This window comes from Salminus brasiliensis, chromosome 6 (assembly GCF_030463535.1).
Source record: "Salminus brasiliensis chromosome 6, fSalBra1.hap2, whole genome shotgun sequence".
Taxonomy (NCBI): domain Eukaryota; kingdom Metazoa; phylum Chordata; class Actinopteri; order Characiformes; family Bryconidae; genus Salminus; species Salminus brasiliensis.
In genome coordinates this window covers 7648093-7668831 of record NC_132883.1, presented here as the reverse complement: position 1 = coordinate 7668831, position 20739 = coordinate 7648093, and the positions used below count along the sequence as shown (strand labels likewise).

General features: G+C 43.7%; 1 protein-coding gene across 5 annotated transcripts in view; it reads right to left on the bottom strand.

Annotated features, from left to right (window-relative positions):
• Positions 1-20739, bottom strand: part of dab2ipa (DAB2 interacting protein a) — a 152515-nt gene that overhangs the window by 16782 nt on the left and 114994 nt on the right. For all 5 annotated transcript variants that reach the window (XM_072681478.1, XM_072681480.1, XM_072681481.1 and 2 more), the window contains 5 exons: positions 20086-20640; positions 8494-8638; positions 6940-7084; positions 1083-1319; positions 743-944 (listed from right to left, as the gene is read on the bottom strand). In XM_072681478.1, the coding sequence (XP_072537579.1) occupies positions 743-944; positions 1083-1319; positions 6940-7084; positions 8494-8638; positions 20086-20640 (1284 nt within the window). The remainder of the gene's footprint in view (positions 1-742; positions 945-1082; positions 1320-6939; positions 7085-8493; positions 8639-20085; positions 20641-20739) is intronic.

Below are 20739 nucleotides of genomic sequence, written 5' to 3'. Positions count from 1 at the left end.
TAGCAGGACGTTTTACAGGCACACGTTTTTTTATACAACACACAATATATATATATATATATATATATATATATATATATATATATATATATATATATATAGACTGTCAGCTGGTTTTCTGATCATGGACTTCAGACTTAATCAGACTAAACTGAAGGTCTGACCACCAACCTAATAGTGAGACGGCGGCTCTAGAACATCCCACGAACTTTGTGATTTCCAAGATGCTACCACCCTTCACCCGGTACCCTATCATGAAGCCCTTTTGGACATCAGTCAAGTCACATCCTTTGCCCATGCTGATTGCTTTGCACTGTGCTGCAACTGACCGGTGTGCTTGTTACTTTAAACGCGCAGTAAACCCCATCACATGGCATCTGTGACGTCCTGTGCCGAGCTCATTCCAAACCAGGGGTGGTGATAATATCCTGATATGACTGTGACAGTGGGTAAAGAGTGGCAGCATCTCAGAAATCACTAACTTTGTGGGATATTCTAGAGCTGCAGTAGTAGACTTCTTGCACATTGAGTGCCTTCCAACAGTATAACAGCGGTGCCCCACAGGCCACTGATGTCAGAGGGGAACAATGGCTCCAGCAGGTGGTACTGGACAATCAACGCACCACTGTGGACCAGTTAACCTCTATAATGACCACCTTCCATCATGCCACGACGCCTCGCTTGTGTCATCCAAGCAAGGCGGTTATTTTCACTATTAGGTAGCTGGTCATAATGTTCTCACCTGGTCGAGCTGAGTGACAGCCTCTGAGAGCAAGGAGTGGAGGGTGGATAATTCTCGGCCAAGGTCGATGTAGCCCTCGAAGCCAGCCGTGTTGGAGATGGTCTCCGGGTTGGAGATCTCGAGCAGAAAGCGCTGCATGTTGGTCCATTCGTGCTCCAGGAACTGATTCATGAAGGACATGTACTCCTCCTTACTGCCAAACCTACACACGGCACACACAGTGCAAGCTAAGCACACAGCCACAGTTCCACTGCTCTTCTGAGCAAGATTAGCTATTGTCCCACATTCTGTGCCAGGACTGTAAGTCACAACACACACACATCTGGAGCAGATCACTCACTTGGTGAAGTTGGCGAGGTTCTGCGTGACCTTGGCAATGAGTGTGAGCGTGCGGGCAGTGCGGTCGTCCGGGTACTCCTGCATGAGGTCGAAGAGCGAGGGGGACATAATGGCGGGACATAGGAAGCGCAGGAAGAGGGATGCGCTGATGAGACGCTCACTGATGTCTGGACGTCCTCGGTTACCGCACTCCTGCCGCCACGAGGCAAACACCTCCTTCAGCTCGCGAGGGAACACACTGCAGACCATGGTGAGAGACAAGGTCACATCATTACGGCTCAGTTCAGTTCAGCTTGGGTTAAAGTGATTAAACAAAGCTCCGTCCACAAATACATTCTTTATATTTACATTTGCTACATTTTACCTGATGTTTGCAGAAATCTCATTTAACCTAATGAGAAACTGTAGCTCAGAAAATTACAGGTTATAATTGGAGCTTTAGTAAAGATATATCAACCTTTTCTTTTAAACCTGTTAATATTATCTGATATTTTTAATTCAAGACATTCAAACTAAGTGCACACATAAAAAAGACATATCTAACATATATATTTTAATGTATTTTTAAAATAAAGTTCTTTCTTGTGTACTAATTAATAATATTAACTTAAATGTAACATTTCACTTTATTTTCCTCTGTTGCTGTTATATTATAATAATACAGCATAAAATATATATATATACATATAGTATAGTATTAAAATATATTTATTATTTTTAATATTGGAACTATTGAGCTGCTACCAGTACTATATGTATTTGTATTATTATTATTATTCCTTGAATTACAAACAACAGTGCTATCTTTTACATGCATGTAAAATAAACACCTTTTTTATAATAACTGCAAATTAAGGTAATGCAAACATCTTTGGCAAAAAAAAAAAAAAAAGAGCTACAATTTCTCTCAAAATATTTACCAAGTCTAACCTGAACCACCAATTATTCAGTAACTTCTACAAATTATTTAGCATCTACAAATTTTACAATAATTACTAAATATTCAGTAACTACTATACATTATTTAGCAACGACTGTAAATTATTTGGTAACTGCTATGGAAGCAACATTGTTTGAGGGCAAGGATTTGAAGGGTGTGCCCATATAGAAGCTTTAAGAGTTTAAAGGAACACATTTGCAGGTGGAGCATCACAAGGTCAAATCCCCTTCGCTAATAAAAATATCAGGACAAGTCTGAAGTGCACAGTTTATAAAAAAAAAACAGAGACACAGAGCACTGGATTTCCATCAGTTCTGTCATCAAACCAAAGGGTGAAACGTTCATACCACTACACCTGTTTAACGTAGTGTTAAAAATGTAGGATGACACACACACTCCCTAAACACTTTCATTACCCTCCCTTCATCTGGCCCTGCTTCCCTCTTCACATCAGCGTGGTTAAGACACAGCCCCCCTGCTGAGGCTTCTAATCAGGCCTAATCTGCTGTCTCGGGCTGTTTTTAAGAAAGTAAAAAAAGGGAAAGTGTGGTGCCCCAGTTAGGAATTGATTCCTTATCTGAGGTGGGATTGAGCTTTAAATTAAGATCCTCCCCAAAGGCACGGGAAATTGAATTCCCTGATGGAATGTCTCACGTTGGGCAACGGAATGAAGGACTAATTTCTTTACTCAGCATGATTTTGGCAGAGAGCCGTGTGTGATGACTGAAGCTACAGTTTCCAACTCAGGCGAGACAGAGGGTTTTCAGTCCACTTTTGCCTCTAGCAGGAGTGTTTTAGCAACATGCTTAAAAATAAAGACTCCTACATTCATTACTTCATTTCCAGTCCAAGCGGCGGGACGAAATCTACGATCAGACGTTTGAGCATTTAGTGGGTTTCACCCTTCCCCTTCATTACAGCTTCCATTCTTTTCAGGAGACTGTCAGTTTCTCTGCAGGGACATTTGCCATTGAAGCACTTTCTGCTTCTCACCATTCAAATCATCCCAACACAGTCAACGACACTGAGGTCTGGATTGCTCAATCCACTGTTCTAAGGCCATCAGCAGCTTCTGCAGTTTGATTTGCAATTGTCCATCTCGTCTTATTGCTTAAGAGCTCCCTGGTCAGCTCTACATACTTTCAGACCCACAGTGTTCAGTGGTCCTCTCACAGTGCGAGAATGGACAGAATCACCTGCAGATGCTTCAGAACTGAAACAAAAGTAAAGCTTAATTTTCAGTTTGGGTGGTCTACCTGGTCTTGCACAGTTGTTACAGGCAGAGCCAGCCCAAGGCATGCTCAAATTATGCGGCCACTTAGAGCCCCAACACCACCAGGGGGCCCCCAAGAGCAGCAAAATATCATGATGAAAAATATTTATTTTAAAAATAACATTGAATAATAAAACAAAATGTAAAAGCTATTTTTATATTAATTTCCTTTCATAGTTGAGACACCAATACTAGCTTAATCAATTTCTGCTGTTGTCTGTTGCCACTGTTGGGCAAATGCAAATAAGCGCCACTTGGGTGGTCGATAAAGGCCCGGGCTCACAATATCTCTCTCCCTGAGAAATGATGAAGCATCTGATGCTGAGGTGGTGGAATGGGGGGCCCCAAATGAAAATCTGCTTAGGGCCCCATAAAGGCTTGGGCCAGCCCTGGTTACAGGTCCCATGTTCTTGGTATGTTTGAGCTCCAGTTTTGGAAAGTCTTGCTTTTTTTCTTTTTTTTTTCTTTTAACGTTCCTCTTTTGTACAGCATGTCTAACTTCCCCAGGAACATCTTATGAAAATGTACAGTTTGGGGAAAAATCACTGACTGAGGCATGTGAATATGAAGAACCTATCCAGCAATCTTTCACACCAACAGACCTATCCATGCACCAGCCATCAAGTTGTTCCTTGAACAAGCTTTATAGAACATTGCCCATGGTTCTGGGCAGGCATTTGTGGTGGGTGGAGGATGGACATGTCAGTTAGTACAGAACCGAACAATTTAAGGAACCAATGTACAGCTTCGTTACCAGGGTTTTTCAGTTCTGGTCCGGCAGGGCTGGTGTCCAGCACAGTAGATGATTTCCCTGCTCAAACAGGGGAGCCCTTTAAAGGGGTTCTTTACACTCACATCCCATGTGGATTGGAAAAAGCTGCAAGCCACTGAAAGGTTCTTAGGACATAAAATGTGGCTCTTCTAAGGCTTTGCTCTAAAGAACTGTTTTTAATGGTGCAGGACCTCTAAGCACGCACATATATTCTACAGTAAGCAAGACAAAATGACTCCTTCTCTCCTGCAGTGTCCTGGAGGGTCTAAATAAAGCATTATTCTCCTCTGCATTGTGGCCCACGCTGTTGAGACCGGTGTCCAGCAGGGCACCATTTATCCTTTATGCTTTCACCAGCTGCCACTGCCAGGCATGTTTCTAACAGCTTCCTGTTTTTCATTTGATTTTTTTGTATTCGTTCCATATTGCCTGCCTGCTTGCCTGTTTAGCCCAACTACTGGGCACTTCAGATACAGATGTTGGTTGGTTAGGTTGAGTAGCAGGTGGTGGCAATTATGTGGATACAGGAGCTTTCAGCATTACTTCATTAAATTGGCAATTGAAAGCAAGATAGATGTAAACAGAGTGAAATACCACAGGAGAATTCTGCACCTAATACCTTATAGTCTATTCACCCACTACATTACAAGCTCTTTACAAGGGTCTTCAGGTAGGCACCATTGCTGTCAGTGTTTCACTGAATTAAACCTCTGAAAGGCCTCCTTACGGCTCAACAGTGAGGTCTGGTGTCCCAGAACCACTCCCCTCCAAGCTCCAAGCTCTTTTCACAGAACTTCACAGAACTACTAACCAACCTTAGACCCACGCTGAACCACACTGGCCTCCCTGGTGACTAAGGCTGTACCCAGCCCCACTGACACTGTTGATGCATGTCCAGTGCCACCAGTCCATGTGGATTTTACACACAACCTCAACAACACTGTATCAACACATGCAAAAACCCCAAAACAGCCTACATCACCCACTACGCTACACCTGAACACACCGCCCTTTCCCACATAGCCTCAGCCCTTCTTATCCATAACCAGTGACTAGATTTTCCACTACTTCTGACCGTTCTTTCACGGCTGCACTTAGCATGCGGCCTCTGAATCCAAATTCAACCAGCAAAGACGTGACAGACTCTGCTAAGAAACCCCTAAAGCTTATCTCTACTGGTCTAATATGTACCTGCCACCCACACTCTCTCACCTCAGCCACCGAATTTGCATACTTTCATGCAGATAAACAGTAAAACATTCTACATTTTCAACATTTTCACCTACAAAAAAGGACACAGGAATGCTGAAATATTCAGCATTTGGAAATGCTGAGAATTTAGAAAATTCTCCATGAAAAAGAAAATACAATCTCTGACTAGGCTTATAGGTCCAAATACATGTGCAGACACCAAGTTCTAATTATGAGTCCAGCTATTTTAAGGTGTACTGTTGGTATTCAACACACACACACACACCATGTATAATCTCCATAGAAAAGCATTGCCTACAGTGTGGGATGCTCTGGAGCAGCCACACCCAAGCTTAAGGTCATCATGCCCAATACCAAGCATTGGCTTAAAGGATTTAAACCTTCAGCACCTTGCAGTGGAGCAGTGACATTGTGCTTCTTGGAGTGATGGAGCTCCATTCAGGACTTCTGGAATGAGTTGGAGTGGAGTTTGTGATCCTGAACAGATCATCCACCCCAAATATTTGATCTCATTCATGGCTGAATACAATCAAATCCTTACAGCAACACCCTAACATCTAATGGAAAGCTCACTAAAAGAGTAGCGGCTATTACTACAACAAATACTCTTTTAATATCTGGATTTCAGGTGTCTAAAAACTTCACAAAATGGATAGTGTATGCACAGCCCAGGGCTGACCATTAACTAGTCAGGCACAGGAATATTCGGACACACAAATTGTTCAATTAACCATCAACTAGGAAATGAGTCTGAACCTTTCGAAAGTTGTGAAGTCTTGTGAAGGGCACATATATGCCCTGAGAGAACAAACGTTCCACAGCAAGAGTCTTTAGAGACTGTACTGCCTGTATCCAAATCACTTCACTATGCTAATCTTTCTGAATAGAAACACAAAATTAAAGATGTAGGGTGGGGTCTATTTTAGTATGTTCACTATTATAATATTAAAATATTATTGGACTCCTGAGTGGCACAAAAGTCTAACATTGGCAGTCTGACAACCACATCTATCTGTGGAAAGACAGCATAATCAACTTCACTCTCTTTGGGTGGGTAGAATGGCTAGCCAACATAGGCATCTGTCAGCTGACACAACAGAACTGGCAGTCAGGGTTCTCCTTCTATCAATGTCACATTCAAGGTGTGGTGGTGACTGTCCACCCTCCTGACCTCACTAATACATTTTGCCATAATCAAATCCTCAAAGCAATGCTCCAGAATCTAGTAGAAAGCCAGTTACTCCAACAAAAGCAGGATAAGCTCTTTTTTAATAGCCTTGATTTTGGAAGAAACAAGTGTCCCAATACTATTGTCCATTAAGTGTATTCAAAAATATGGACTTTTGATCTTTTTAAGTGATCAGCCATTTAAAAAGATGCAGTGGCATCAGTGGTGGTCCTAACTGGTGGGTGGGAATTGGCAATGACTAAATTGGAGAGAAGTTTGGACAAAAATAAGAAATATGATTTGTAGGTATGTGTGGCAAAGAGGAGAGGTATGGATAGGGCTTGCTTAAAATGTTTAACAGGCTCCTATCTACTACCAGTAGGACCAGTAGACTTCTAATTACAGTAAAATGATTACACTACCTCAACCACTGCACTGTAGTGTGAGAGTATTAAGAGTGTAGAGTAACGGCAGCATGAAGCTGGTGCTTTACCAGTAGGAGTTGATGATCTTGCAGAAGGCGAGCTCACAGCACATCTTCAGGTTGCCTTGGTGTTCGGACAGGTCACTGGAGGAGCACTTTGATGGATCCACTTCACAGTTTTCATCTGACTCATACAATGCTTTGATGAACTCACCTGGAAGAAACGCACACACATAGTCACGCACAGCACGAAATGTCCAAATGTTTGTGGACACCCCTTCTAATGAATGCATTCAGCTACTTGACACAGATGTGCAAATCTTGTCACACACAGCTTGCCTCGACCCTGTAGAGAAGTACTGCAAGCAGAATATGAAAACACGAACCTATTGGCACCGTGCCTAATGTCAGGTGTGGGCTAGAGGGGTATAAAGCCCCCCAGCATTGAGCTGTGGAGCAGTGGAAGAACTGTGTTGAATAATGGATGGTTCTCCATCCAATACTTTTGGGATGAGTTGGGGAGGTGGGGTGGGGATCATCCAATATCCTGACCTCACTAATGCTCTTGTCACTGAATGCATTTATATCCTAACGGCAATGCTCAGCAATCTAGGAAAAATCCTTCCCTGGACAGTAGAGACTCCAACAAAAGCATGGTGAGCCTTTTTTAATACTCCTGATTTTGAAGATCTTCCTGTCCCAGAATCAGGTGCAGCACATTAGCTGCAGGTGATCAGAACATGGTTAGAGAGGATTTTTTGGGTTGCTCTTGATTGGTGAAGTGAATGGTAGCTTTCACCATGACCAGATCCAAAGAGCTTTCTGAGGCCTTCAAGAAGAAGTTTGCAGATGCAGATGAATGTGGGAAGGGGTTTAAACAGATCTCAATACAATCTAAAGACACTGCCGAAGGTTTAAATCCTGGGTCATGTTGCTTGTCCGAAAGAGCACAACTGGCCTTGCTCTCTCAGGGGTAGACTGATGGCACTTCCTCCCAAGGCACTCCTAGTCAGCACAGGCATCTATTAGCTGGTGGGTCAGATATATATTATATATAATCTATATTATTATTATTACATATTTTTTTCAAGAAAGTGCATTAAAATGCCTTGAAATTGCATTTTTTGTGATTTGTCTTGTTGCTTGCTTGTTTTCGTATTCTGAGAGTGTTTGAAGGAATATCTCTGTAAAATGTAAAAAAAAAAAAAAAAAAAAAAAAAAAAAAGCTCTTGCGAGAGATAAATTGCCGAGGGCCATGCAGCTCATTTCTCTTTTCTTCTCCAACCATCCTGGAGTTGCAATACCAACCAGGCCAGTCTACCTTCAAGGACTGACTGATCTCTTTAATAATTAACTAAAGCTTTGAACACAGGCACTTACAGCAAAAGAAAAGAGAAAAAACAACAAAAAAGAGAAAAAAACATTGAATTATTGATTCTTTATACTCTGGATTTTACTGACATATGACACTAGCCTGGTTTGAAGGGCATAATATACATTCACAATTGGTTCATTGGAACATTTTTCCATCTGTAGGCCTAATGCTTAGAGGAAACAGGCGGAGGCTGAATATCTCTCTAGTTTGGCAGTGTGGAGGAGTAGTCAAGGTGCTCAAAGGCTTACCCAGTGCATCCTGAAGGTACTTCTGGCCCACCAGTTTGAGGTACTCCTCAATGGCTTTGGTGGCCAATGTGTTCTCTCGGAAGATGAGGTGCTCGTTGTCTCCACACCGATCCACCTCTGACATCATCAGATCTGTCAGGAAATCCTGCATGGAGAATACACAAGATGACACAGCAGGTTAATAAACTAGCAAACTGCATTTGGAACAATCTGCTCTCATTCGAAGCCCAGATAAGCAAACTGAAGCCGATCTCTCTTATTTTGGACGTATTCAGAACGTGCGCAAGAACCAATTGATAGCCAGGAACAGGATAGATGGACACAATCAGAGAACAAGCCATTAGGAAGACAAACGTCTCGGACAGAAGATACATCATTCTGGAGAAACACTGTCTACCTGGTGGGAGATTGGGGTTCAAATCCTTTTGGGATGAGTTGGAGAGTTGGGGATGAGGTCTGGTGGTGATTGTCCAACCTCCTGACCTCACTAACCTCACAAGCCCTGCCCACAGGTCCAAATAAGGACTTCCGCCTCACTTCCTGGTTGTTTGTGTTGATTCCTGTTCATTTGTGTTCATTCACTGTTCATGTGTTGCACCTGGGACTGGGAGCATTTAAGAAGCCACTCCTTGTCGTGAACTGAATCTCCAGGAATCTCCTTGACGCGCCGTGATTCCTCACGCGGTGTTGGCGTGAGTTCCGTTCTTAGTCAGGAGAATTCACAGTCTGATTCTAGAGGCAAGCGAGGTACATTCGCTTCCTGCTCAGGTTCCTAGGCGACCCCAGTTCTAGGCTTTTCTCTGCGTACTCAGGTTTGGTTGGCCTCGTTTTCTAGTCAGGCAGCTGGTTCCCCAGCTACCCCTGTTTGTATACAGAGTGCGGCTCTGTACTTAGTTCGTTATTGCTCTTAGTTCGTTGCCCAAGTAAGGCTTGCAACTTTCAGTTTAGTCCCCTCTTTAGTTCACCCCCCTCGTTATTCTCTCGTTCAGCTCCCTGCTCCTCCCAGTCCCAGGTTTGTTTGGTTTGCCGTCTTGTTTGCCCCATTTTTATTGTGTTCACTGTTTTGCCCTGAGTTGCTGCACTTGCTGTTAATAAACGATCTTGCTTTTGATTCCATCTCTGAGAATGTTCATCCCTTCTTGTCTGGCCCAGTGTCCCAATACTTTTTTTTCCATTACGTATATTTAAAAATACATACATTTGATCTTAATTTGAACAATATTGAGATATAGATGTGATCTAAAATATTAGAAGACACCTCTGTTTTTAGTGTTTAGCTATATTACCTCCATCGCTCAATATTGTCAAGATCAGATGTCCTTATGTTTGAATATGCAACAACAGACACAGAAAAAGAAAAAGTTTGCATGAGATGCTGTAATCTGTTCACATGACTGTATTGGATAATTGGATGATGATATGTTTGGTGTATCAGCTCAAAGCCTAAAGCCCTGCTCATATTCACCACATCTTGGCATATACCATTTTTTTATTGTTTCCTTTGTGAGAAAAGAAAAGCAAGAATGCGTTAAACAATTAATTAAATAAATTTTGCATTATGTGTTTGATGATGGACATCTGAAGAATGTATCTCTTTCTTTTATACAGTTCTCATCAACAGCTTGACTTCTGAAGACCTTTGAAAAGCCCTGACCAACTTTCCACCACTGTTTACGATACATATATAAGGCTCCAGGATGTAGGAGCATCAATAAAACATGAAACTCGCCTGATGATTTCAGCTAAACCCAGCTTAAAGCCTTTCCTCAGCTATAGACTTCCCAGATCATTCTAATTAATAAAGATCAAAGCCCTCTTTGCTCAGCCTACCGAGCTTCAGTTTTCGAGTCACAAGCTCTACTGTTCATGCTCAACACACAAACACAACATTTAAGAAAATCGGCGGAAATTGTTACGAGGTTGAGTTTTCATACAGAGCTGATTTGGAGACTTTTACACTTCACAGTAAGTTTCTCCGAATACACTGCCACATCACTGCTCATCAAAAGTTTGCAGACTTTTGGCCTTTTCTCCTGAGCCTTGACCAACTTTCTCGCTGTTACTTTTCAGGGTTTCTTTTTGCAGATATATATTCTATGTTATGCTGTGGGTCATCTCGGTGACGTAAACCACCCATTTAGAACCCAATATAAAAGACACCACCATCATTCCTGAGGCAAAATAACAGGGTGGTAAATAAGCTTGCAAGCAATTTTCTGAGCAACACTGACTTTCACACACTGAAAATACTGAATTAATGTTTTTTTCCAGGCACCTTTAAGCGGAAAAGAATTACATTACTATTAGTATTCAGAGGGCCCTGATTGGTCCAGCGGACTAAGGTGCTGTCACTGTGATCAGAGGATCACTGGTTCAAATCCCAGTCATGCTGCTAGCCCTCAGCTAGCCGAGGCCCCATGAGAGCACAACTGGCCTTGCTTTCTCCACCCCCCTGCGGTGCTGGCATCTGCGAGATGATGCGTCCAAGCCGGGTATGCGACGCTTCCCACCAGGTGCGTTGGTTGCCATTGGCAGCAGTTCGAAAAATTAGAGGCTTGACTATGCACATGTTGGAGGGGACATGTGTTGGTCCACCATCACTAGTGTTAGAAGCATGGGGGAGAGAGTATGTACAGGTAATTGGCAGTATAAATTGGGAAGAAAATGTGTGAAAAAATGGAATAAAACTATTATAAAAAAATATTATAATCATATAATATTAGTATTCAAACTTTTAAGCAAAGCAGATGATTTATTATTTATATATATGTAATCAGGAGTCCTCAGTAGGGATACAGCAGTAAATCCCTTTTTATTGTTTAGATGAACACAGTTACTGATATCCCCTTAGTCCAAATGTAGCTGATCAGCCCAGAAATGTTTGGTGTCCAAGAAATTGCTTCTTTATACTAGTACTAAAGCTACAAGGCTAATACAAGCCTATTTATAGGCTAATAAGCTAAGCTTAGCTATGCTATGCGGTTGTGGGTCATCTTTGTGGTGTAAACCAACCAGAATCAGAGCAGAGCCCTGACTCACTTCTACCATAACAGGTAAATCAGTGATGTAACAGGGTGGTAAATAGGACTGTAAACCTTAATCTGCACATTCTTTCACCTTAATAAATGCCTTCTTTGTCAGCTATAGTGGAGAAGGAAATATTACTCTAATAATTAGAATTGTTTAGAAGTGCAGATGACAGTGTATTACTGGTACATCACTAATGGTGAGAGCACACTGTGAGCAGTGAGGTATCTTATTGTACTGGGAGGTTTGCTGGTAGGCTGGTAGGAGGTGCACTGCAGTCGTAATATCCAGGTGTCCTAGATTGAGCTGCCGTAGAGACATCATGTCTGGGACAGCTTGGAGAGATGAGTCATTCTCAGTGATGCCGTATTGATTGGGAGATAATGGCTCTCAGGCTCTCTTTCTCTCTCTATCTCTCTCTATTTCTTCTCCCCTTGTTCCAGCCTTGTATCTGTCTGTCTCTCTCTTATTCTCTGTCTTGTTTTCGTATTCCCTCCGTCTCTCTCCGTCTGTTTCAGGATGCAGCTCCTGTACCGCGCTCCACCTGCGACAGCCTCTGTAATCAGTTCCAGTTTGGTGGCTCTGTGGCTAAAGGCCGTTACAGTGGGTAAACACGCTGATGAGTTGCTTCTGCATAGACTGCGACCCCACACGATGATGTTCACAAGAGCAAGAGAGAAGGGATAGTTACTGCATTCCCCTTAGTCCAAATATGGCTGATCAGCCAAGACATGCTTGACGTCCAAAGACCTGCTTCCCTATAGTAGTACTGAAGCTACACTGCAAGCTAATGTAGCTATCAAGCACTGAAATAGCCATTGCTTGGTTTTATTTATCGAAAATAGTCATCATTTGCTCCAGGGAAGGCTTTCTACTAGATTCTGCAGCACTGCTGTGAGGATTGTGGCTGTGGGTCATCTCGGTGACGTAAACCACCCATTTAGGGCCCAATATAAAAGAAACACCACCATGATTCATGAGGCAAAGTAACAGGGTGGTAAATAGGCTTTCAAGCAATTTTCTGAGCCACGTTCACATACTGAAAATACTGAATTAAGGTTTTCTCAGGCACATTTTTAGTATTCTGGGGGTCCTGAGTGGTCTAGCAGACTAAGGCGCTGTCAAGGCGCCATGATCAGAGAATCGCTGGTTTGAATCCCGGTCATGCTGCTAGCCATGGCAGCCAAGGGCCAGAGAGAGCACAATTGGCCTTGCTTTCTCCAGGGTAGGTAGATGGTGCTGTACCCTGGCCTTACTCTCTCCTGTGATGTTCTTCCACACAGTGCTGGGGGCTTTACACCTCTCTAGCCCACACCTAGCATTAGGCATGGAGTCAATAAGTTCATGTTTATGTGCTCCAGAAAGTCATATTCCTTTGGCAATTACTAATTACTGATTATCTCTGATCTGTTCTGCTCTGGCTCTAGATAGCCCCCTCTGCAGCACACTAGGTTGAAGCAACTGGAAAATTGGAACTGTCTATTGGGCCACAAGGACTGGGCTAAGAAGTCCCAATATACATCATACTTCAATTATGTAGCTTTTCTCAATCTAAAAACTTAAAATCCAGCAAACCACAATCTCTCCCAGTCCAAATCTGCCCATGCTCATGGAAACTGAATGTCCTCTCCCTTTCTTCCCCCTGTGAGGCTTTATGATGAAACCTCCCTTAAAACCTCCACTCTAGCAGAACAGACGTGTCTATAGTGCAGTCATGACACTCCACGGATAACACAAGACCTCAAATTCTCCCAAAGCTCTGCAGCCTTGGCAGCACTCAGAGCACTAGGGATTCAATTAGGCCGCCAGAGCCTTAGTGCACTGAGCACCGCTCGGCTCCGGCTCCCCAGTGGCTCTGAGGTGCAGCCCTGCTGCTCGCCAGCCCGATCCAGCGCAGCTCGCTTTGCCTCCATCACATCACACCACACCAGCTTCGCCTCAGCATCATCCGAGAGCACCAGACGTGAGTGCAGCGAACATGAAGGTCATCAATATAAAGCCTGGCATGCTGGGTTTGAACAGAGGGGGGCAGTCTGATTGGATAAAAACAACAGTGTAAGATAGGGCAGGAGTCTTATCAAGCTGTTATTGTGTATCACTGGAGTTCAATAGTTTAGTCTCAAGATAACACTGCAGCAGAAAATCTAACTTACACAGTTTGTCTTTTATCCCAGCTTAGACATGTGTGGTGGAGGTGCAAGGCTAATGTAGCTAAAGAATAATGGAATTATATGATATTAAAGCTACAAAGTAGCCTGGTAAAAACTGCCTACCTAAATCATCTCATACTCTCTCTGTGGTTTCTCACAATGTATGACACACATGATTAGGATTGGGTGGTATAACAGTAATATTGTATATCAGAGTATTTATAAATGTTGAAGGTATCTCAAAATAATGATAGCATTTCATAATTACGGCAGATTCGTCTCTCTAGAGCACAGCCAAATAACCTCATCTCATAGGACTCTCTAGAGCAGATAAACATGAACCCATTGACACCATGCCTCCTAATGCCAGGCGTGGCCTAGAGGGGTATAAAGCCCCCAGCAATGAGCTGTGAGGCAGTGGAACTGTGTCCCCTACAATGATGGCTGGTGCTCCATCCAATACTTTTGGGATAGACTGGAGAAATTGGGATGAGGTCAGGTGGTGATCACCAACGATGTTGTCACAGAATGCAATCAAATACTCACAGCAATGATCCTCCAAAATCTAGTAGAAAGCCTTCTTCCCTGGACAGTAGAGACAGTTACAACAAAAAGCAGGACACACTCTTTTTCTAATACTCTGGATTTCAGGAGAGGAAATGAATGACCAAATGTCCCAATACTTTTGTCCATATAGAATGCATATTAATTTGTACATTTATGTGTTTTCCTGTTTTAAATGGATGTGTATAAGACCATTACCATAAGAAACATGAATTTCTGGCTTTGTTAGATCACATTCTTCAGATATTAAACAAATAAAAACTGATAAATTAGGAAAATATATAATTAATAAAAACTGAAGGGATTCATCCTTCATAAAAGACAAGCACAAGGCGGCATGTCACTGAGGTTCTATACTTACAATGCAAAGTACCACTGAGCTTGTTAAAGAGCCAAGGTGTGTGTGTATGTGTATGTGTGTGTTTAAAAAAAAGCTGCAGACCCTCCTCCAGGCACTCGATTAATGACCCCAAAACCCCCAAAACACAGGCCTGCTGAATAATGACTACGAATGCACACATGCACACGTTGATACACATTCACACACACACACACACCAATGCTCTTGTATGTCCCGGTGAGATGCCTCCAGCAGTGGCTGCATGAGTAAGAGCTCATTAGCAGGGGGCACAGACTGTAACCCCCCACCTTCGGTCGTGCTGTGCACGCACACTCTCAACACACTCCATCAGGCCTCCACAGGGAACTGATTCAGTGACTATCCCCCACCCAGCATGATCAATATCCACTCCACACACACAATAGCTGTAATTGGTTTTCAGATTCATGGTAGCGACGCTGTGAGGACTGTGTTCTCGTGCCTGGTGGAGGAACGTCTCTTCACGTTTCACAGATAACTGTTTTTAGGTGATAACCACACTGTCCAGCCCACAGCGTCTACATTTCAGAAGCAGCAGCTATGCACTGCATGTACTGATTTTACTGGACTACTCTACGTAGATCGTCTTCACATGTGCAAATGTTTGTGGACACCCCTTCTAATGAATGCATTCAGCTACATTGCACCCATTGCTGACACAGGCGTGCAAATGCACACACACAGCTTGTCTAGATCCTATAGAGAAGTACTGCCAGAAGAATAGTGTTTCTTTAATTTTCACCTCTCTTGACATAAAAATAATACATAGATGCTAATGGAGGCTAACATTATTGTTTTAGTAACTTGTCTACTGGCAAGTTATATGAAAATTGTCTCTTTTAAAACCAGTAATGTGACAATTTCACCATGTAAACCAGCCTCAGATGTCTTATTACATCTTATAATGAGTTCTACAAGGGTTTGTAATAGAAAGCAAGGGTTTTTATTTATTTATATGTTCATTTCAGGCACTCCACACCTGTAGGGGGAGCCCAGTAGCAAAAAATACCAATTCGCATATAATACTTGCACTCAATGACAAGAGCATCAGTCCTATTCTATTGGCAATACTTCTCTACAGGGATGAAAACTCCACATACCATTGAGATGCTTTAATAATTCTTTGTCTGGTTAAATGGTTCTTCTCTATGATAGAGAACCTTCTGTATGTGGTTCTTTTAAAGCAGCATTACGCAATGTTACAAATATTGTGGGTGAGTCACTGGTTTTTGAGTATGGAGTATGTAATATAGATATAGCACTCGAATATCCACAATGCATAATTAGAACAGTCCACCATGCAATGCGAAACAGAAGGGAAACAATTGTCTGAAACAATTATATCTTAACAATTATACAATTATATATTATTAAAAATTATAATTATAATGATGCAAGTGTTCAAGGTTTTAAGTGACTGTAGACTCTTGTAAAGTTGGCCACAAACTTCATAAACTCACAGGAAACACATCACATCATCCACCCTTCAAGCGGTCCAGATCGTTGACCTCCTTTGTCCTCAGTTTTGAGTGCACACTGTCTGGCTACTCCAGACAAAAGCAGGAAGCCACTGCAGCAGCCATTGAATGCGAGGACCAGGACACAACCCTGGCTGACCTTATTTACTGTAGGCAAGGCTACTGCTTAACCAAAGACAATGCAGCCACTGAACAGCTCCAGCCTCTGCTAATGAGACGCAATACACTCCCAATATATCCACTGACCACTTCTGCTTCGCATAATGAGAGACCATGCCCTTACTGACCTGATTTAGTCCAGCGCTAATCACAGGCTAAGACCATTGCTGGCCAATCTGGACAGATCAAGAAATTACACACTGTGCTACAAAAAGACTCTTTAGTGCTCAAAGTCCGGGGCAAGAGAGTTTAAGCAAAACAGCCCAAACACAGCACACTGTAAAAGACCTGACGATTAAGGACGATATAAAATGACTAATCACCTAAAAGTTACTTAAGGTTTTTTTATTAAACCAGGTTTACTAGGCCCGGTATAAAAAATGTTTGGGATAGTTGGCTAATCAGTTTATAGTATATATTTATCCTGACCATTTAAATTCTCAGTACAGCTCTTCAGATTACCAGTCCATCAAAGTCTAAATAGCATTAAATCTGTTCTATCAAACGTGCTAAAATATCTGGCCATGTAAAGGCCCAACACAATATGGTACTGTTAGGTAGTAATGGCTACGACCTGTTATTACAAGTGCCATAGCATTGTACCTGCACAAGGCCAGAGGAAGAGTTGCACAAGACCAGAGGGGAATCTGTACAAGACCAGAGGAAGACCAGCACAAGACCAGAGGGGGATCTGTACAAGATCAGAGGAAGACCTGCAGAAGACCAGAGGAAGACCTGCACAAGACCAGAGGAAGACCTGCACAAGACCAGAGGGGGATCTGCACAAGACCAGAGGAAGACCTGCACAAGACCAGAGGGGGATCTGCACAAGACCAGAGGAAGACCTGCACAAGACCAGAGGGGGATCTGCACAAGACCAGAGGAAGACCTGCACAAGACCAGAGGGGGATCTGTACAAGACCAGAGGGGGATCTGTACAAGACCAGAGGGGGATCTGTACAAGACCAGAGGGGGATCTGCACAAGACCAGAGGAAGACCTGCACAAGACCAGAGGGGGATCTGCACAAGACCAGAGGAAGACCTGCACAAGACCAGAGGAAGACCTGCACAAGACCAGAGGGGGATCTGCACAAGACCAGAGGAAGACCTGCACAAGACCAGAGGGGGATCTGCACAAGACCAGAGGAAGACCTGCACAAGACCAGAGGAAGACCTGCACAAGACCAGAGGGGGATCTGCACAAGACCAGAGGAAGACCTGCACAAGACCAGAGGAAGACCTGCACAAGACCAGAGGGGGATCTGCACAAGACCAGAGGAAGACCTGCACAAGACCAGAGGGGGATCTGCACAAGACCAGAGGAAGACCTGCACAAGACCAGAGGGGGATCTGTACAAGACCAGAGGAAGACCTGCACAAGACCAGAGGGGGATCTGCACAAGACCAGAGGAAGACCTGCACAAGACCAGAGGGGGATCTGCACAAGACCAGAGGAAGACCTGCACAAGACCAGAGGGGGATCTGTACAAGACCAGAGGAAGACCTGCACAAGACCAGAGGGGGATCTGTACAAGACCAGAGGGAGACCGGCACAAGGCCAGAGGAAGACCAGCACAAGGCCAGAGGAAGACCTGCACAAGACCAGAGGGGGATCTGTACAAGACCAGAGGGGGATCTGTACAAGACCAGAGGAAGACCTGCACAAGACCAGAGGGGGATCTGTACAAGACCAGAGGAAGACCTGCAGAAGACCAGACTGGAATCAGTCAAAACAGCTTTAGAATGGATTTTGGTTAAATATGGTACTATTTAGTTGCAGCGGCTAGCAATCTGTTATTATAAATGGTACACTATTTTGCCCCCTGCTATTACGATCAATCGCATTAGTTCTGGAAAATGACGTGTTTTTCAATAAACTGTAATTGGAGCATATTTTTCATCATAAAACATCACCTGAAAGAAGAGATGCTGCATATCGATGTGTCCTCTAAAAGCAAAAAGCTGTATGCTGATGATGCTATCATGCGGCTGGAATGATAGGCCCACACCAGGCACACTCGCGACGCATGACCGTTCATTCAAATCTATAACTGCAGGGGTAATGTTTCAAACAGCAGAGCACAACAGCAAAGACAGTGGGTTTTCACTGAGGCGATCGATAATGAGAGATGAGTGACACAGAGGGAGGCCACACGCTTTTGTAAGCAATGTCATCTCATTCAGAGCTGATTTATGAAGACAATCTGATCCAAACGCCCGAGTTAATGAAGGCGATAAGGCCGTTCAGGCCTTCAGTGATTCAACAAGGAGAGGCGGGCCCAGTCTCCATTGTTCCATTCTATCGGCTCTTTTTTTTTTACAAGGTTGGTCACGGGTAGACTCACAAGAGATTAGAATAAAGGCAGATTCTGCTGAGCATCCACTTTTAGGAGAAGACACTAAAACATATCAATGAACATATCAATAAGCTATTAAAAGTATACATCAGAGGTATATTTTAGTCTGTATCTGTAACTAGGCCCTGGTCTTCTTCCAGGATCTTACAAATCTTAGATGGTCTAAGAACCAACAAACAAAGGATTATTAAAAAGGAGCACAGTCACTAAGCTGTCACTCTCCTAGAGAAATACATCAATGGACTCTGAGTGGTTCAGCGGACTAAGGTGCTGCCGCTGCCACATGCTCTGAGGATCGCAAGTTTGAATCCTGGGCTATGCTGCTTGCCATCAGCAACCGGAGTCCAAAAGAGCACAACTGGCTTTGCTCTCTCAGGGGTGGCACTTCCCCCCTATATCACTTCTGGTCAGCGTCTGTTAACTATTGTATCAAAGCTGGGGGTCTGGTGCTTACTGTATCAGAGCTGGGGATCTGGTGCTTACAGTATCAGAGCTGGGGATCTGGTGCTTACTGTATCAGAGCTGGGGGTCTGGTGCTTACAGTATCAGAGCTGGGGATCTGGTGCTTACAGTATCAGAGCTGGGGATCTGGTGCTTACAGTATCAGAGCTGGGGGTCTGGTGCTTACTGTATTAGAGCTGGAGGTCTGGTGCTTACAGTATCAGAGCTGGGGGTCTGGTGCTTACAGTATCAGAGCTGGGGATCTGGTGCTTACTGTATCAGAGCTGGGGATCTGGTGCTTACTGTATCAGAGCTGGGGATCTGGTGCTTACAGTATCAGAGCTGGGGGTCTGGTGCTTACTGTATTAGAGCTGGGGATCTGGTGCTTACAGTATCAGAGCTGGGGATCTGGTGCTTACAGTATCAGAGCTGGAGATCTGGTGCTTACTGTATCAGAGCTGGAGATCTGGTGCCTACTGTATCAGAGCTGGGGATCTGGTGCTTACTGTATCAGAGCTGGGGATCTGGTGCTTACTGTATTAGAGCTGGAGATCTGGTGCTTACTGTATCAGAGCTGGGGATTCAACTCTTTCCTCCAAGCGCACTGGCTGCCTAGTGATGACGCTTTAGCGACAGTTCAAAAAGAGGTAGTATCTGACTTCACATGTATCAGATGAGACATGCTAGTCTTCATCCTTCTTGTGTTGGCGGCACTGCTAGTGTTGGGGACTGGGTAACTGTTCTTTCAAATTGGGTATAAATTGGGATTCAAGAAATACATCGATAATGTGAGTTTTGAAGTCGACCTCCAAGGATCACATCAGTGAACCACACGTTAGTATAAAGAACCTTTAAATTCAAGTGAAGGTTCTATAGACCCTCTATCGCTCAAACAACCCTTTGAAGCACTCCATGACAGATCTAGCGATGATGCTAAATTACTTGTAAAACTCTTAGACTGTACACCAGAACCTTTCCATCCAGGCCCCTTAATCCCCCTGTCACTGTCACTGTCCAGACTAAGCGAGGTTCTTACCTTGGCCTTGCCGGTGCTCTGGAGAATATGCACGAGTGCGCTGGCCATCTCCTCCTTGCTCTTGACACTGAGGGCCGGCTCCAGGACGGAACAGAGCAGCATGTAGTTGTTAGTGATGTATTCTGCGAACTCCTTGTACAGCTCCATAGGGAGGATGCTCATGCTCTGGTAACGGCACTTCATGCGCACCATGGGCCCTGGAGCCTTGCCTTTGTTGGGGTTCGGGGTGCTGACCGTGTACCATTTCTCCACAAACTGCCGTCCGGTCACTGCCACTATGGGCACGTTCACCAAGCCCACGTAGTTGTTCTTGTCCTTCTTTTTCTTTTTGTCCGTCTCCTTGTACAGGTGTACGGTGATGCTCTTGACCGACGGCAGGTTGTTGAACTCAAAGTGTTCGCCCCAGAAAACGTTGTCCGTTTTGAGTTTGCAGGTAGTCCGTGCGTATAGAGTGTCGTCCAGACACAGTTCGCAGAAGTACTTTTTCTTAGCCGGCAAGTCCTTGGCCTCGATAATCCAACATTTGAGCATGTTCTCCACTCGACGACTGTTGTCCTGAGAGAAAAGGACATACCAAGCGCTACAGTCAGTATTAATGGTACCCGAAGCTGGATGGACACGACTTATGCAGCAAGACTTACATGTGAATCATGT